General features: G+C 49.1%; 1 protein-coding gene across 2 annotated transcripts in view; it reads right to left on the bottom strand.

Moving 5' to 3' along the window:
- Nucleotides 1-18,198, bottom strand: part of KCNH1 (potassium voltage-gated channel subfamily H member 1) — a gene marked incomplete at both ends in the record, with an annotated part of 265,348 nt that overhangs the window by 39,846 nt on the left and 207,304 nt on the right. For both annotated transcript variants that reach the window (XM_081121280.1, XM_081121281.1), the window contains one exon: nt 14,962-15,158. In XM_081121280.1, coding sequence (XP_080977406.1) covers nt 14,962-15,158 — 197 coding nt within the window. The remainder of the gene's footprint in view (nt 1-14,961; nt 15,159-18,198) is intronic.

The raw sequence follows: 18,198 nt of genomic DNA, 5'->3' as shown, positions 1-18,198 counted from the left end.
CCGGGGCATCAATTCTGAGGAGCTTTTCTAACTGGAGGGCTGGATTTGGCAGTGTGGGGACATTCCCACCCTCCCGGCTGGGCTGTCGGACCCCACATGGCTCCTGTCACCCTGAGACCTGTACCAGCCCCCTCAAGCCAGACCTGCTCCTCTCCAGCCTTGTTCAAAGGCTCAGGTTTGCAACCCTCACCTGGCCCCTCACACTCCACACTGTCATACCTGCTCCCATTATGCTGAGAACCTCGGCATTGGGGTGAAAAAGGGCCTTCGATGTCACCTGCTCCTGCAGGCCCACCTCCCACCCTGACTGTGCCCAAGAGGCTGCCTTGCTCCACCATCAGAGACCTGAGTGACCACAACGTGATGAGCACTAAGTAAACAATGACGTAAGCTGCCAGAATCACAACTAAAATGCCACTCCCTACACGGGAGCATGCCCTCTACACTCCAGGGGTCAGACTCCTTGGGTCTCTCCACATGCAGCCCCTGGCCCCTGGAGTAGAACAGTGGTCCTGGTCAAGGGAGACATAGATTCCCTGTCCATGTCAACAAGTTCTATTCACAGCCCTGCCAGGCAGTATGCCCCCAAAGTGCCATCCCAGCCAGTAACACTGGCATCGCCTGGGAGCTTCTTAGAAATGCAGAATTTTAACCCCTCCCCAGACCTACTGAATTGGAATTGGCATTTTAACAAGATCACAGCTGATTTGTGTCCACATTAAAGACTGACACTGGTTTACAGGACTAACCTGGGGACAGGGCAGCTACCCATGGCCACCTCTGTCAGTGGAATGTTCTCACGGCCCTTACCTGGGAGGATCCCAGGCTGTTCACCAATCCCCCTGAAGGCATGCGGGCACAGTGGGCTAGTCGAAGGGACGTGGGATTTGTCGTGGCAGATGTGAGTTCAAGTTCTAGTTTTGCCACATTCTCCCACATTTCACTCCTCCAAGCCTCAGGTTTCCCATATGGGGAACAGGGGTAATAATTATACCAACCTCACAAAGCTGTTGCAAGCATCAGATGAGATAAAACAGGTGAAAGTGTGCTGTGCAAAGTAAAGAGGGGTGCAGATGTTAAAAGTACGTGTGCTCACATGAAAATGTGCACACCTTCTAGAGTTTGAAGGTGGAGGGTCACCTAGTCCATTGTTTCAATAGAATCAGCTACATCTAAAACACCCAAAGGCAATAAGTAGGTCCAGACAAGTTTATCCAGGAACAGAGGGGGGGAAATCAGACATAGCTCTGGGTCTGGTGGAAACTCAGCCAGGGACAGGGCTCAGAAATTTAACCTCTCCTTCCAAATCTTGTTTTGTAAGCCAAGTCACAGGAAAGGAATCACGGTCTTCTAATTGTTCTTTAAAATCTCGTAAGCTGTAGGTAGTGGCTTTTTTGTCCTATTCACAGCTGGGCCAGGATGGGATTACGGAGAATCAAAGGGTAAATATGGAAATCAGAGTCAAGTAAGGACAGGTGGTGGGGATGTGCCAAGATTTCTGAGGCCTCTTTCCCAATGCTGCCTTTTCATTTTTAATTAATGATTTGAGAGAGAGAGAGAGAGAGAGAGAGAGAAACATCGGCTTGTTGTCCTAAAATGCATCCCTTGGTTGCTTCTTTGTTTGTTTTTGTTTTTATCTTTATTGTTGAAAGAATTATAGATGTCCCCTTATTTTCCCCCATTGACCCCTTCTACCCCCGGCCCCAGGCCTTCACCACGCTATTGTCTGTGTCCATGGGTTGCGCATTTATGCATATAAATTCTTGGTTAATCTCTTGTACGTGCCCTGATTGGGGATTGAACCCACCACCTTGGTCTATTGGGATGACGCTCTAACCAAATGCGCCACCTGGCCAGGGCCCAATGCTGTCCTGCTTAAAGCATTTGCATAGTGTGCTCTCCAGAGCTGACAGGTGGGCAGAAATCCTCAGAATCCAAGCTTGGTAAGGCTGGTAAGAACTTCACAGCTCACCTAACTTTCTTTTTTTTTATTAAATCCTCACCTGAGGACACTTTTTCCATTGCTTTTCAGAGAGAGTGGAAGGGAGAGAGAGAAACATCGATGTGAGAGGGACACATCAATTGGTTGCCTCCCACAGGTGCCCAACCAGGGCCGGGGATCGAGCCTGCAACCAAGGTACATGCCTTTGGCTGGACTTGAACCCAGGACCCTTCAGTCCACAGGCCGACGCTCTAACCACTGAGCCAAACAGGCCAGGGCTCACCTAACTTTCTCATTTTACAATGAGCAAAACTGAGATTAAGAACTTGTCCCAATGACAAATTTGGGGTAGAACCCCTGTCCTGGCAGGTGGTGAGCTGGCAGGAAAGCACTGCCTGGGAGAGCTTTATGGAAGAGGCATCTCTGAGTTGTGGCTCCATAGAGGAGAGGCTTGGTCTGCAATCCTGTCCTCCTGGGCCCTCTTTGGTTTGATAAAAGGAGGGAATTGGGAGCGGAAAGAGAAGGAGAAGTTGCCTGGGATTGGCAGCTTCATGGATCAGGTTAGAGTTGGGGCTGAGTTGGAGCAGAGGTGAGAGCAGGCAGGAGGCTGACGAGCGGGAAGACGGTTCAGAAGTCACATTTAGGAGGGAAGCCTGGGGAGGGCTGTGCAGGGCTGGGGCCAGATGCCCACCTGAGGGTGAAGCAAGCAGATATGATGAGAGAAAGGTGGAGCCTGACATACAATTCAGTTCATAGGGATTTTCAGCCAGAGTCAGGAGAGGGTGAGTGTGGAATAGGGTGACCTGTTTGCTCAACATTGAAGAGTTTCTCAGGATGTGGAGCTTTAAATGCTGAAACCAGGCCAGCCCCAGGCAAACTGGGACAGCTTATCACCGGGGGGAGGGAGCAGTCTGCAGGGCCCGAGGGTGCCTGCTGGAGACCGTGGGGCTGGGATTCCCACCTGCCAACTTTGGACTTGAACCACAAAAGCAGGGTGAGTGGCAATTCAGTTGTGATTCCAGTAGCTTAAATAACTGTTTACTAAATACCAGGCATTACTTGAAGACATGCAAGGAATAAAAATATGAACAAGGCCCCCAAATCCACTCTGATCAAATAAGAAACATGAGTGACACCTCCTCTAAAGGACAGGCATGATTCCATGGAAAGGAATCATGGAATCAGAGAAGAAAGAGTCCAGCTGAGCGGAGACAGGGAGGAAGCAGGAGGCGAACTCTGAGCTGGGATGGAAGGCTGGCTTGGGTTGTGATGGGAGGCGGAGACGCAAGTGAGGGACATTCCCAGAGGGGACAACACGCGGCAGTAAGTATAACATGCTCTGTAACTGTCACAGAGCGGCGCGGGGCATCAGGCCACAGCATGAGCTCTGAGCTGTAAGTACAAGTTCACCGAGATGCCTGGGTCTGGGCTCTATTCTGAGGCTGTAGGGAACCATCAAAAGTCTTAGAACAAAAGAATGACAGAGATCAGAGCGAGGAGGACACCTAAGGGTTGTTCTTAACCATCTGCGTGAAGGGGAGTCCATACCCCCTTCAGTGTTACTATGTGATTTCACAGCCTCTACCGGCAGGAAGTTCTCTCTAATGTTCACACAGAACTCTTTGCCGAGGTCCCAGCGCTCTCTGTGATCTGTGACTCTCTGTGTCAAACAGAGAGTCCCACTGGGTTCAAGGAGACACCGCTCACGAGAAAGCAAGGGGAAAGGGTAAATCACTCTGAGAGCCGAAGGATTAACCAAACACTTAGACCTGATTCCAGGAACCATCCAGGAGAAGCAGCACAACTTACACAAGTATATTTCTTATGGAAAAAATACTCCTGTGCTGGGCAGGTACTCGAGGAGGAAGGGGGGGTGAAGAATGAGAGACAGGAGAGAGGGAAGAAGGGGAGGAGAGAAAGGGTGGTGTCCTGAGTTAACCAGCACCCGCCCCCCCCTCAAAGGTCTGTCCAAGTCCTAAATCCCAGTACCTGGGAATATGACCTTATTTGGAAATAGGGTCTTGACAGATGTAATTAATTTAAAGATCTCAAGATGCGATCATCCTGGGTTTCTGGTGGGCCCTGAATCCAATGACTGGTGTCTTTGTAAGAGAAAGGAGGGGGGACGTGACACACAGAGGCAGGGGATGAGGGCCACCTGCATGTAGAGGAGGAGGTTAGAGTCACGCGTCCACAAGCCAGGGTTCGCCAGGAGCCGCCAGAAGCTGAAAGAGGCAAGGAAGGACTCTAGCCTGGGGCCTGTGGAGGGAGCAGAGGGAGTGTGGATGCCTCCATTAGGGCTAATCACAGACAGAAGGAAATGCTGCGTGCACACACACCCACACACACTCACCCACGGCAGCAACACTGCTAGCAGGCAGACCAGTCCACAGGGAAGCCTGCAAACCTCCAGCCAGGGGTGTGGGAGGGGCGTGTACGCACACGTGCAAACAGCGCCTGGCTCTGCAGACGGGGACAGTGGCAGAGCCCATGCAGGGATAAAAGGGCAGCTGCCCGGCTCCGGCCCCTCTGTGACCCTGGGCACACAGCGCAGTCACCGGCAGTGGGAAAGGGGGGAGGAAGAGCGTGGCATGGGAGGCAGCCTGCTCCTGCTCCGGGTGAGCTGGGGCTGGTGGGAGTGGAAGTGCTGCTTGAAATGACAGGTTCCAGATTCCAAGGAGTCTTGTCGCCCGTGACCACAGATACTTAGGAGCTGCCTCCAGCGCTAGTCCACAAGCCTGGAGCTGAAAGCATCCTGTCCAGGTTCCAACATGAAAGAAATGTCAGAGCAGGATTAGGAAGTGCTTAGACACAAAGCCCGGGATGAAGATCCTGGCAGCTTCCTCGCTGCCTCAACACGCAGCATAATAGTGCAACAAAGCCACTGGGTTCAGCTGGCCTGGAGGCAGGACTGCGAGGCCGGACTTGGCGTCTGAGCCCGTCCCCGGGTTTCTCTTCCAGCCCAGCTCACCATTTGGGGTTAGCAGAGGCATCTGCCCCGCTGGGCAAGCAAGAAGTCCAGCTGTGCAGAGCAGACGCTTATCTTCAATAAATAACAGTTGCAAAATCCACTCATGCTCCTGAGACTCTGCAGTCCTGGGAGCTTTAGCCTTTACTTTTCAGCCCCCTTTCTCTCCCCTAGCCCAGTTTGTCTCCCAGATCCTCACTGTCCTAGGCCAGAAAAAAGCGGCTTCCACTCAGAGCAAATGTTCTGCGCCCTCCCCAGAGCCAAATAAAAACCAAACAGAGACGGTGTCAGAGAAGAACAGCGCCCTCCACACCTCCTGAGCCTTATATCATTTCTTTCATGAAATCAGGTTAAATGAAATTCCTCTGGCAACGTTCCTCCCAGTGCTTGAGTGGGGGGTTCAGGGAAGGAAAGACTGAGTTAACCGCATGGCATGCTGCCAGCTTCGGAGCCCTCCGGGAGGCACTTTTCTTGGCCAGGATTTTCAGTCTTTTTAAATATTGGGATATAATTGACATGTGACATTCTATTACTTTCAGGTGTATGATGTAATAATTCATTATTTGTATATAATGCTGAATGATCACCACAATCAGTTGACATCCATCACCATGGATTTTTAGTATTCTAGGCCATTTCCTAACTCTCCCGGTGTTCTGTTCTTTTTCCACATTATTTTCCCGCCCCCTGCATCTGCCACAGGATTTGTCCCACACCTGGGGAAGCCCTCACTTCACTATTCATCCCGATGGTCACAGAGGCCCCACAGGGTTAGGATGTGCCATCACGCCTCACAGACAAGAAGAGCCCGGCAGAAGATGTGAGAAGTGATGGATGTTAGGTGCTATAACACAAACAAGTAGTCTCTATTAAAAAGCCTTGCTCTGCGAACCAGAAGGATTCTTCATGTCTGGTTTAAGCATCTGCAGGAAGTGTGCTGGGAAGCCCAGCAGAAGGCAGGAGCGATGCTAGATCTCCAGGGGAGGGGCGCCGCATTCTGCACGCTGCTTGGAGCAAGGGACTTTCTAAAAATGAAATGTCATGCAAGATACGCCAGCTCCTGCTACTATAGGCAGCCTGGGACTGTCGGACGTATGTGAAAGCTTGGAAAGTGACAGGTTTGAGGAGCTGCTGGGTCCCTATACCATTGCCAGGGACAGTGTGAATGAGGGTGGGAGAGACATGAAGCTCACTCTGGCTCCTTGAGAGCATCAGTGGTACCTATAGAGGCAGAGAGACATCTATACCCAGGGTCTGGTAAAGAAGAGGGGAAAGGAACAGTATGGGACACAGGGGCAAACTTCAGGGGGAAAGAAGGAGAGGGGTCACTACAAATACCATCTTACTGTCAAGGCTTTAAAAATCTGTAGCATTACGAGAGGGAGGGACATGCTCAATAGCGGTGGGTGGACTGTATGTTCATTTGTTGGTTAGTTGGTTAGTTGGCTGGTCTGTTTATTCATTCATTAATTAATCATCCATTCAATTATTAAATGCTTGCTTTGTATTAAGCTCTAAGAAAGCTGATCAGGACAGAGAATTGAATCAGGAAGACAAGACCCAGCCCATACAGAGCTTCTAGGCAGCAAAGAAAGACACATAGTGAACAGTGAATTGGTAGTCTAATAAGAGCTACAAAGAGAAGGTGACCAGTGCTTGTTGGATAAGTAGACAGGGACCTCACCTACATTAGAGAGATTAAAGAGAAGCTATAAGGAGTCTGAGCCCCATTATGGATTCAGAATTTCACTCTAGACATCTAAGTTAAATAGTCAGAACAAGAGCACCAAGTGACACGAGTAACAAGTAAATTGTAAAACCAACAACGTTTGCAGTGAGAAGCACCATCATTGGGTAGGCCCATGACACACATTATATCAGAAGTAGCCTGCAGGGACATCTGGGAAGGGCCAGATTTTGTGTATGAGCTTCAGATGCATGTGCTCAAAGTCCCCTTGGAGGGATTGAGCTAACATTTGCCTCCATTAATCTAACCTTTTATTTTATTTAGTTATTTTTTAATCCTCACCTGAGGATATATTTTTTTAATTGATTTTTTAGAGAGAGAGGAAGGGGCAGAGGGGAGAGAGAGAGAAACATTAATGTGAGAGAGAAACATCGATTGGTTGCCTCTCGTACACACCCTGACCAGGGATCAAACCCACAGCCGAGGCGGGTGCCCTGGCTGGGAATAGAACCCACTGCCTTTTGGTGTAGGAGACAATGCTGCAACCAACCGAAGCACCCGGCCAGGGCATTAATCTAACATTTTAGAAGGTAGCTATTATTATGACAGTTAGCCTGGGTTCACCTCCTGACTCCCCACTTACGAAAAAGCAGGGGCTAGAATGAAAGCCTCCATGACTCACTCGCAAAATTTATAAGGACATGCTCAGCACCAAAGAGCAACTTTTTAAAAGTGGAGGGAGTGCTTAAATGGGAGCAAGGAAGCACAGAAACAAGGCAGATGAGGCAAGAAGGGAATTTGAAGCCTGGAGAAAACAGCCTTCACAGCCTTCCATTAGCACATGTGCCGCCAAGATTGAGGGCCAAAGACTCTTTGATAACATGAGGCTGGCTGCTCACCAGCAAATGGATGGGCCGCTGCGCCCGGAGCAGGCGGGGGAAAGCTGAGTTCGGGAAGATGTGCCGAAAGCAGGGAGACTCGGCCAGTAACCTCTGTTTGGGATTTTACTGACAACCAAATGGGGAGAGTCCCACTGCTGGTGTATCTTTGGCTTCTTGATGTTCCACAGACAAGACCTGTCTATTCTACAGGTCACTGACCATTTGAGCCAGAAGAGACATTAAAGAGCATAGGCTCTGTTTCCTAAAGATGTTCTGCAAAACATTAGCTCTGACAGGTATATTATAATAGATAATAGATACATATCAGTATAACTCAAAAGAGTGTTCAGGGGCCAACGAAATGTGAGAAACATTGACCTAACCACCTGAGACATCAAGAAGCCAACTTGCTCCCTGGGGACTGAACCCATGATCTGGGATTCATTAGCATTACCCCATTTATTATGAGTAAAACATGCACTTCTAAGAAAATATTAGGAAGGTACATTACTCACCAAAGGACTGCATTGGCCTCATGGTCCTCTAAACTAGGCCAGATCTTTTGTAACTGGTGATAAACACGCTATGTAACAATACATTAAGATTGATAAGTGGTAAGATAAATTACAACTTCCTCCCCCAGCATCCACGTCGGAATCTACCATTCCCTCCATCCACTGGAGGAAGTCAGACCGTGATGAGTCCAATAGCACATGAACCAGCCGGTTGTCTGGTGCTACTTGAGGGGCCCAGGCACAGATCTTGGGATCATGTGTCTGAAAGATTTCTAGGTGTTAAAATTTAGCCCCTACTCCCAGTTTAAAACTTTTATCACCTGATGGTGTCTCCGCATTTCCAGAAAAGCTAAACTCATCAATAACAACTATGACAGCAACACATACATTGACAACTTGCTACATCAAAGCACCCTTCCAAGGTATATCGCTGCCCCTGTTTCATAACTGAATGAACTGGGGCAGGTAACTGGCCCAAGGTCACTAAGGAGAGCTTGGCTTTGAACTCAAGTATTCTGACTCTAGAGTCCACATTTTAATCACCACTCCCTACGGAGCCAAACTCTTATAGCCCCTGCTCTCCTTTGCTCTGCGGCTCCCATTCCTATGGATAATGGAAGGGAACCAACTTGACTGTGCACCTGCTACATGTAAGGCCCTGTGCCCGGCACTTGGTCACCCTTCCCCAGAGCTACCCTTTGGGGTAGACACTGTGATGCCACAGGAGAGGAACAGCTGTGCTTACTCAATCTCCTCCACTCCCCAGATGGCAGGTGGCTGAGCCCAGATGTGAAGATCTAGCTTTAAAGCCCACACTCATCCCAGACCTTTATTGTTTCTTTAAAAATGGCTGGATACAGCCTGACCACCCGCAGTTTAAGCTGATTTACACACACTGAAGCAGGGGATACTTTCATCACCTCCCACCCCTGGGATCATGATGGGGCTCTGCAAAATTTTGGGGGGTACTATAGGGAAGATCTCTGAGGATCCATGGAGGGCCACAGAGGTCCTGAATGTCACTCCCTGATCCTCTCGAGGAGAAAGGGACTTGGCTTTGATTTATACTTTGTTGTCCTGAAAGAGTTATGATCTTACCACTCACATCATCTGTTCCCTCCCCCCACCCCTGTTCCAACACCCTAATTTTATTATCTTTAAGGCTTGACAGTCGAATAGATGATTTTAATTCCACAGAAGCCCTCACTGTGGAGGGTGACAAGGAAAATAGGGGCTGCGTAGAGATCATTTTTAAAACTTAGGCTGAGACGATTCAGTGGGGAAGGAGGTGCATTTCTAAGCAGCCGGCTTTGCGGGCTTTCTTTCCAGCTTCCCAACCTCCTGCGAGAATTTGTTCAGGCAGAAATTGAAAGGCGTTCCAATGCCACTTATGAGCAGAGCCCTCTCCGAGCCTCCATGGTTTGACTTCTCTTCTCCAGAATAAATGTCCCTTTGGTTAAAGTGGGCTAAAAATATACATATAGTCCTCAGGACAGTTCACTATGGCAACCTCAGTTTCAGACAACAGGCATTAGGAGGTCCCTGCTTTGGAAGCTCCAGTAACTATAGTCCCAGTTCCCTCCCAAACTCACTAGGTTGGGGCCTTAGCAAGCTAAGAGAAATCCACCCTGGAACAAATTAATATAAGCAAACACTGGCAAAAAACATACTCAAATACACAACAATATTAGCTTTAAAACTAAAGGCCCCCACACAGAGAATGAGAACCGCCCTCCCAATTACCTATGTGCCAACCATCCCGGGCGCTGGCTGCTGTGAATTACCTGCGTGCGTGTCTGCAGGACGCCATCCAGCTGTGGCACATTTCCTGCCTGTCCTACGGATGAGCTGGAGGACCCAATACCCCCTCACACACACACCCCCGAGCTAGCACCTGGGCGTGAAACGGCATCCCAGGCCGAAAGGAAAGTAGAGCCCGAGTGAAACAGCCATTAAAGAAAGGATCTGGCTATACGCAAAGGGGAGCAAAGCACGAACTCAGACCACTAAGGGTGGAGGAAGCTGACGGTCGGGGGAAGGGTCGGGCAGTGGGAGGAGACAGGTGTGTGTGTTGAGTGGTTCCTGCAGGTATATGTCACTGTAATGTCTGCTGGTTTAATATATGTGACCTACTCAATACACCTAATAAGGAGGGACTTTTATTAGATCCTTGTTACAGATGAGGAAACTGAGGCTTAGGATGGTTCAGCAACTCGCCTAAAGGCACACAGCTAGTCAGTAGTCAAACCAGGACTCCAACCTAGGTCCTCAGCCCCAAAGCTGGTGGTCTTCCTGGTAACTTACTGATGTCACAGCCAGGTTAGCCTCCTGCCTACCAAAGTGAAGTGGGGCATGCCTCCCCGGCACACCCGGCAATGTGTCCCTATGAGGGGACACTTCTCATGTCTCCCAACTTGGGATGTTACTGTGATTTTGCCGTACAAGCTTCTGGGTGTGCTGGGGGTGGGGAGTGAAGAAGGTCATTGGAGATACTCTGGAGATAACCTGTGCCCCTCGCCCCAAAAAGTCGACAGACTGGGAGAAAGCAGAAGCCAAAGGATGCCCGTGGGAAAAGCTGAGAGCCACACTTAACGAAGCCGAACTCAGGACGTGCACGGAGGGGCACGTGCCGGGCTTGGAACCTGCCACTTCTCAGCTGGTGACCTTGGGAAAATGATTCTCTTCTCCACGGGGTCCTGGTTTATTCCCTTGAGAAACAGGGTTGCTTCTGTAACGTGGTGAGGCTGTTCTGAGGATTTAATAAACTGACATAAAGCACATACTGACATCGTGACGTAGCTTGCACAGTATCTGGAGTTGGTAAGAATGTTTCTATTAATAGTGTACAAAGCTCTGATTGCAGACAGAAGATGACTCGGGGCCTGGAGGAAAATGCCAAGAGAGCCTGGCATCCCAGGGAGCCAAGGGTTGGGGGTGAGGAAGGCTCCACTGCCCCTTATTTTCATGGACGACTACATGCCATCTCCCTCAGAAGAAAGAAGATGCAGTGCTTTCCTCTTGGCAAAACCCAGACTCCTTGGTGACTGAACAGAGATGTCGAAACAGCCTAATCTTCCCCTCCATGAGTGGAACTGGCCAAAACAGTGTGTGAGTGCTGACCTCTCCACTGGCAGGAGCTCAAGTGACAGCGAGGCCAGCACCATGCCCACTTTCCAGGTCAGCTGGCCCCTCCTCTGCTCCAAGAGGTGCAGAGAACCCTGGAATAAAGTCCACCCCACAAAACATGCAGCACAGCGAGTACCCCGTATAAACAAAGTCAGAGGAATTGCCTTTTTTTTATTTTCCAAAAGGCTCCAGATAATAAAGAGTAGAATGGAACAGGGTGTCAAGCAGACAAAACAAAATCATAATAACTCACAATTTAATTGAGCACATACTATGTGCGGGCCCTGTGTGTAAAAGCTTTGCAAGTATTATCTTATTTAACCCTCACAATTATCTACAAGGTGGAGCTTTTCATTGCCCCCATTTTACAGATGAGAAAGCATTTTTAACTTACAGAAGCACTAAATGGCAGAGGCGGGACACAGACTGGGGTCTCCTCTTGCTCAGTGTCCACGGGCAAGGAAAACCAAAGCTCAAATGCTGGGTTGGTTTCCAGGTTCTGCCTCCCATCATTCCTACCTATGACCTTAGGTGTCTTTCGGGGAAATAGAGTAAAGTAACAGTTCTGTTCCTGAGCAGTGCTGAGAGCAGGGTCTCATACACGTAGTTTAGGGATGCAAGGATGAAGCTGAGACACAGAGGCCAGAGTAGGCCATGAGCTGTGCAAAGCAAGAACAGGCCTGGTCAAGAGGCCATTTCTCATGCATTATTAGCCCTGTGGTCGTATTTGTGAAATGAGGGTGGTGGGGAATGCAGGAGACACTGGATGGCCACTGAGGCAGCTTCCAGCTCCGAGTTGCTGCTGTGCCCTGGAGGAGGCCTGCGAGATCAAACACTTCCCCAAACAGATGTCAAAGGCACTGTGTTCTCAGGAATCTTTGCAAATAACACGCTCGATTTTGCCAAGATAGAAACAACCACAAGAATACACTTCACTCTGCCAGAAAAAAATTAGCTACAAGGATAATTCATGCATGGAATGTTCTCATCTTCTATGCCCTATGTAGCTATAAATTAATTCTCAGAAGGACACAATGGGAGACTACAATGGCAACACTAAAACGACAAGCCTCTTTTTTCCAAGAAAAAGAATGGCTACCTCTTTATATAACGGATCTCACTAAAATTCTCTTGCATCCGTACCAGACTCATTGGCAATGGCGACTGAAAGGAAATTTGACTCTCCACCCGGTACCTAAGTCCCCTTGAAATGGCTCTGAGGGGTCCCCAGGGGATGCGTAAATACCTTCAGGACAAGAAACCTGATATCACTCGAAGCTGCCTACTGCACTCGTTGGGCAGCTCTGATCTTTCCAAGGTCTTTCTTACACTGTCTGCAGCTTTGATTCTGTCTCTGCACCCTGTGCCACACAGACCTTGCTAAAGCTCCTCCACGACAGCCCTTCAGAACTGCGGCCCCCGAGTCTTCTCTTCTGCAGAGTCACCAATCGTTCTGGACTTACAAAACCAACCTGACCGCTGAGGTGTTGTTATTTTTATTGTCGCCCTTTAAAGACAGGTTAGCTCTGCAATTATTCTAAGATGATTACTCCTCCAAATAACCCAAACTTGCACATTTTCCAACCTATATTATCAGCAACACTGAAAGTTGATTATAATCAACTTGCTTTCAGGAAAAGAGGAAATAAATCAGAAAATATACTTTTTAAGAGATTCTACTTGGCTAAAAGTATCACCAGCAAGCATTCCATCCATGTTCCCAGATAAGCAAGGAAGGGCTGCGGATGCTCTCTTCTCCGCCCCTGCCCATTCCCCACTGGAATTTAAATGACCAGCTTTCAAATCACAGAACCGAAAAAAATCATCTAGCCACCACCTCACATTTTTATGAGGTGGAAACTGAGGCCCAGAGATCCCATCGCTTTCTCCTTGCCGGCCCCAAATGTTTTTTAATTCTCTGCACTGGGTTTAGCACTGGGGACACCGAGGCACCAAGCCCTTGCCCTCCCAGGTCTCTGAACAATTCATACAGCAATCGATCCAAGGGATTTAAAATACTGGGAAGCATAGTGTTAGGACACCCCAAAGACAGGCAATTAGAATCTCTTACAAAGGACTTGGAAGACAAAAGGCGATTTCCTTGCTCTGCCTTTGCTCAAACTGCCCCTCCAACTGGAACACCTGCTTCCTCTCTCTCTCTTTTATTTGCAAACTCACCGTCTGAGCCTCAGCTCAGGTATCACCCGACACAGTCTCCTCAATTCCCCCTCAGCCGTCCTCCCCCTTTACACTCCCACAGTCCTTTGTGCAAGCCGTGCTCCCTGAACTTAGCATCACATACTGCACCATCCTTCCACCTTCTCTGTAAGCCTCTAGGCTCCCGGAGACGGGGGACTGAGTGTTATTCAGCTTTATATATCTACTTAATTCAGTTGGCGTGTTTGACGAATGAACAAATAAACACTTCAGCGGCGTCTCAAGGGTTAACAGGTGTTGGTCACACACAGAAGGAAAGGAAGGAACCCTGGGTCCAGGAGGCCGCAGGCAGGGGCACTGCTCTCTGCAGGGGGTGGCGTGGCTACAGAGCTGCAGAGCTGCGAGGAGTTCCCAGGGTGGCAGGGGTGGGCGTGGGGCGAGGGACTGAGGTTGGGCCTTGGGGGTTACGTCGGGCCAGATGTGTAAAGCATATAAACCGTGCTGAAGGATACGGGCATTATCCTGCAGTCAGAGTGGAAGCAAAACATCCTTAAAGGGGGGAGGGTCGTGACCCGATTCATTTTTAAAGTCACTCAGTGGCCAGGAGAGAAAGCACTGCACTGAGGACAGACGCTAGGAAGAGGGTGCGTTGGGGCCTTGGGCACCGTCCAGGATGTGGGGAGGGTCGGTGTCAGGGGCGCTGTGTCCCGAGAGCTCAGGGGGAGCCCTGAGGTGGAAGCACAGTGTGGGTGCAGGCGTGAGAGCCTGGGTGCAACCAACGGGATCTGATGAGCAGGTAACCCGAGGCGCGGGAGAGGGGAAGAGGCATCGCAAGGAGCCGGGGCTTCTAACTTGGAACCTCCGGGCACCATGGGCAATGTCAGAGAGACAGGGACCTTGGGGGGGAGATTATGAGGTCTTTCGGGCAAGATTCCTATGACAATCCTTCCAGACAATTTCTGTAGGTAGGGACGGACTTACATTGGTTACTGATTTAACTAAAAGAGTTAAATAAAGTGCTAGAACATCAATCACGAAAACCTAGAGTACAAGACAAATATTTTAATCCTCACAGTCAGATGGAGCAATTCTGATGATTTGAAGACTCAGGAAACAACGTCAGATGAGAAATCTTTTGGCTCTCAAAGCTACTACTGTTCCTCAACTGGTAACATTGGCATTTGTATCTAAAATATTCTCTAGGCCATCGTAGTCCAAACCATTCTTATTTTCTGGACCCACCTAGATCATTTTCACATCTTTTAAAAAGTTATTATTGCCAGCTGGCTAATATCCTCACACCACTCAGGGGGTCCCTGTCACCAGCAAAATTCAGTTTACATTAACTGAGGGGCCCCACTCAGCCATTTTATTGACTAACGATCTCATGTTTTATTCACCTTTTCAAAATGCTAGAAGGTCTAGATACTGTTGGGGAAAAGCCCAGAGACACACTCATGAATGAATCGCTTCTACTCCAAAACGGACCCATCTTTTCATCTAGTAACATTCCTCTCCCCTTCATTTTATAGCAAAAACTCTGAAGAGCAAGCAGCGGACAGAACTCCTATAGGACCCATGGCGCCACTTAAATAAACCAGGAAAGGACGTTCCTGGGCCACGGGGCCATCCTAGGTGCGCAGGGACTATTCTTGGTAGACAAGAAACTGAAACTGCAGGCTCACCCTCTTCCTCAGGTTGTAAGTGAGAATGAGGTTCCTGGAAAAGGAGTGGGAGAAGGCCGTGTAGAATTCCAGCACTTTCTGCAGGGCGTCTCGCTTGATCACGTGCAGGTCACAGTAGGTCAGGGCCCTAACGTTGGCGCAGGACTGGGCAAGGGTGGCTTCCTTCCAGAACACATCTCCAAACACGTCTCCTTTCCCTGAGGAGAGAAAGCGGTGATGAGGAAAGTGTCATCCAGGAGGGGCCTGGCCATCCGGGCAGCTTCCCCCTGCTCCCCAGAAATGCTGTCCATTCAGCATTCGGCTCAGAAAGGGCAACAATGGTTTTAATTTGAACCTTAACAACATGCAACTTCAGAAACTTAAAATTACCACAAAATACGTGTGTCAGAGTTTTAATCAATGACTCCGGGATCATTCGTGTTAACGCCCCAACATCCTAGCCAAACCGGGAACCCACTGCTATTCTTTAGCAACCCCACTCCATTTTTCCAAACCAACCATCACAATCTGGAATTATATTATTTATTTGTTGGCGTGTTTATTGTCTGCAGCCCAACATGAGAGTTTGTGTGTTTTATCCCCCCAGGTAACACAGTATCTGGCACACAGTAGGAGTTCTCTCCTTAGTCAGAGTCAAAAGAGAAGTGAGGGAGGAAGGTGAACTGTGGATCTACATTAGGCTGTTGTGCAGAAGGTGTGGACTCTTCATCGGAGCCAAGAACAGGCAAGGACTCCACTGTTTAGGATGATCTACGTGGACGGAGTCAGACAAGCGTGGAGCCCATCTCCTCCCACGTCTGCCCACTGCTCTGAGGTTCATGTTTGTATGGTGCCCTATTCTTTACCCTCTCTCTCACCCACCCTTCTTCCATGTTCCTCAGCCCTGCCAAATGCCCTCCTGGTAGTAGAAAAGTATGAGCCCTCTATAAATGCATCTCCAGGATCCTAAATGCTTAGCATTCCACAAGAATGTATTTCATAAATCAACAGAGTTCTAATCCCACATAGCCATACTCTGGGTCAAACTTCTATCAGTCTCTGAATATCTGCTTTTCACACCTAGGGATATTCTTCCTACCTTTCCTAGCGACCAACATTTTTTAAAATCCTCACCAAGGATATGTTAATTATTGATTTTTAGAGAGAAAGGAAGGAAAGGAGAGAGAGAGAGAAACATCGATGTAAGAGAGAAACATCGATCAGTTGCCTCCTATATGTGCCCTGACTGGGGATCGAACCTGCAACCTAGGTACGTGCCATTACCAGGAATCGAACCAGCAACCTTTTTGATGTATGGGATGATACTCAACCAACTGAGCTTAAAATTAACCAACTGAAACTTAAAATTACCACAAAATACGTGTGTCAAAGTTAGTGAGGCATGGGCCAGGCATCCAACATTTTAACATGTCTAATACAAAGTCTAATTCATTCCTGGCACAGCCTCTGGTTATAAATAGCTTCAAGTGTTGTTTATCTTGTCTCTAAATTTTCAGCACAGATAAACACAAATTTGAATCCCCACGGAGCCAGAGAGGAGTATGCAGGGGGGAAGGAAACAATGTCGCAAGGTGACAAGTAACCCTGACAACCCTCAGGACTGTTGTCTGCCTCTGACTCTGCCTCCAGACGAGCCACACTCCACAGCTGGGGCCCAGGTACCAGGACGCAGAAGGACCAACAGGACAGCTGTTTTCCTGACTCAGGCTACGGAGGCAGTCAGACTTGCAAGCGCCTGGACAGAACTTGACCTTTTTTTAAACACCCAACAGTGTGATCCTTAGTATATAAGCTCTCCTTGGGCAAAGCCTTCTCTGAGCATGTCTAACATGCGATCTGAGAAACACGTGCACTGGACACATTGCTGCACACTTCTCCATGCGTCTGTGAAGTGATATGCAGTTCTGATTTGTGAAGATGGTTTTACAGACTCCATGCGAGCAGGATACATGCGTGCAGAAGGTTTTAGGCAAATATGCCTTTAAAACCATGCTATTTAAATTCCCTTACCACGTTGTGATTCAGTCACCTGTAATATGAGTGGGCTGACTTAGGGCTGGGGCCAGTGGATGGGCATGTTTCTCTCTGTGGATGCCACCTGGCTTCCGTGGAGATAGGCTCATTCAGTGGGTGCTCCCCGAGTTCTACCCAGCAGGCCTGGCCAATTCGTTCGTACCTATTAATCATTCCCTAAGCTCCCTACACTGCATCACAATGCCTCTCCTGCCTTTCGTATTTATTTAGTCTCTTTCCTCTAAAGAACGCTCTTCTTCTGACATACTACCATAATAAAATAATGGACCCCATCTGTATTCTGCAACTCACATCCCCAGGCGGAGCCAATTCTCTTCCCCTCGAATCTGGACTGACCTTAGCCCCCTGCCTTGTGCAGTAGAGTGTGGCCAAAGTGATGCCTGGGGCACTGAAGCAAGGTCCTGGGACGCCTTGCAGCTTCTCTTGGAACCCAACCACCCTGAGGAATGAACCACACAAGAGGTGACATGCAGGTGCCCTGGTGGACAGCCCCTCTGAGCGCTCGGCTGACGGCCAGCCTCTGTCACTCATGTAAACGAGCCGTCGTGGCCACCCAGCCCAGCTCAGCTGTCCGAGGACCGCAGCCCCAGCCAACACCGGCCGACAGCCACAGGCGGGAAGCCCAGGTGAGAACCACCCAGCTGAGCAAGAACCCACAGAACGGTGAGAAACAAAAAAGAATTTCTTAAGCCACTAAATGTGGGGGTGGTTTGTTACACAGAAATAGATAATCAGAGCACACAGAATCACAGAAGTCTAGGTGAGAGGCCCCGTGAGACTGGATGAGTTACCGAATGTTCCAGCAGAACATCATAAATAGTCCCAGCTCTGGGTGGGCACCTCACCTTCTCCCCTGAAAGAATGAGACAAGGGAGAGAAGTGGCTCTAAAAGGGGCAGGCTGTCCTGAGGGAGCATCTATTGGTTGTCCATTGATTTTTAGTGAGAGTGGAAGGGAGGGAGAGAGGGAGAGAGAAACATCGGTGTGAGAGAGACACATCGACTGGTTGCCTCCCACACGTGCCCCGACCGGGCCAGGGATCAAGCCTGCAACTCAGATACGTGCCCTTGACTGGGAATCAAACCCGTGACCTTCGGTCCGTGGGCGGACGCTCTAACCACTCAGCAAGCACCGGCCAGGGAGCCTGAATGAGCATCTTGAATATCAATGGGAAATGCAGAATTTACAAAACTCGCCGTCTCCT

Source organism: Miniopterus schreibersii (genome assembly GCF_964146895.1).
Source record: "Miniopterus schreibersii genome assembly, chromosome: 19".
Taxonomy (NCBI): domain Eukaryota; kingdom Metazoa; phylum Chordata; class Mammalia; order Chiroptera; family Miniopteridae; genus Miniopterus; species Miniopterus schreibersii.
Note: the sequence above shows the minus strand (reverse complement) of the source record. Positions and strands in the feature narration are given on the sequence as shown.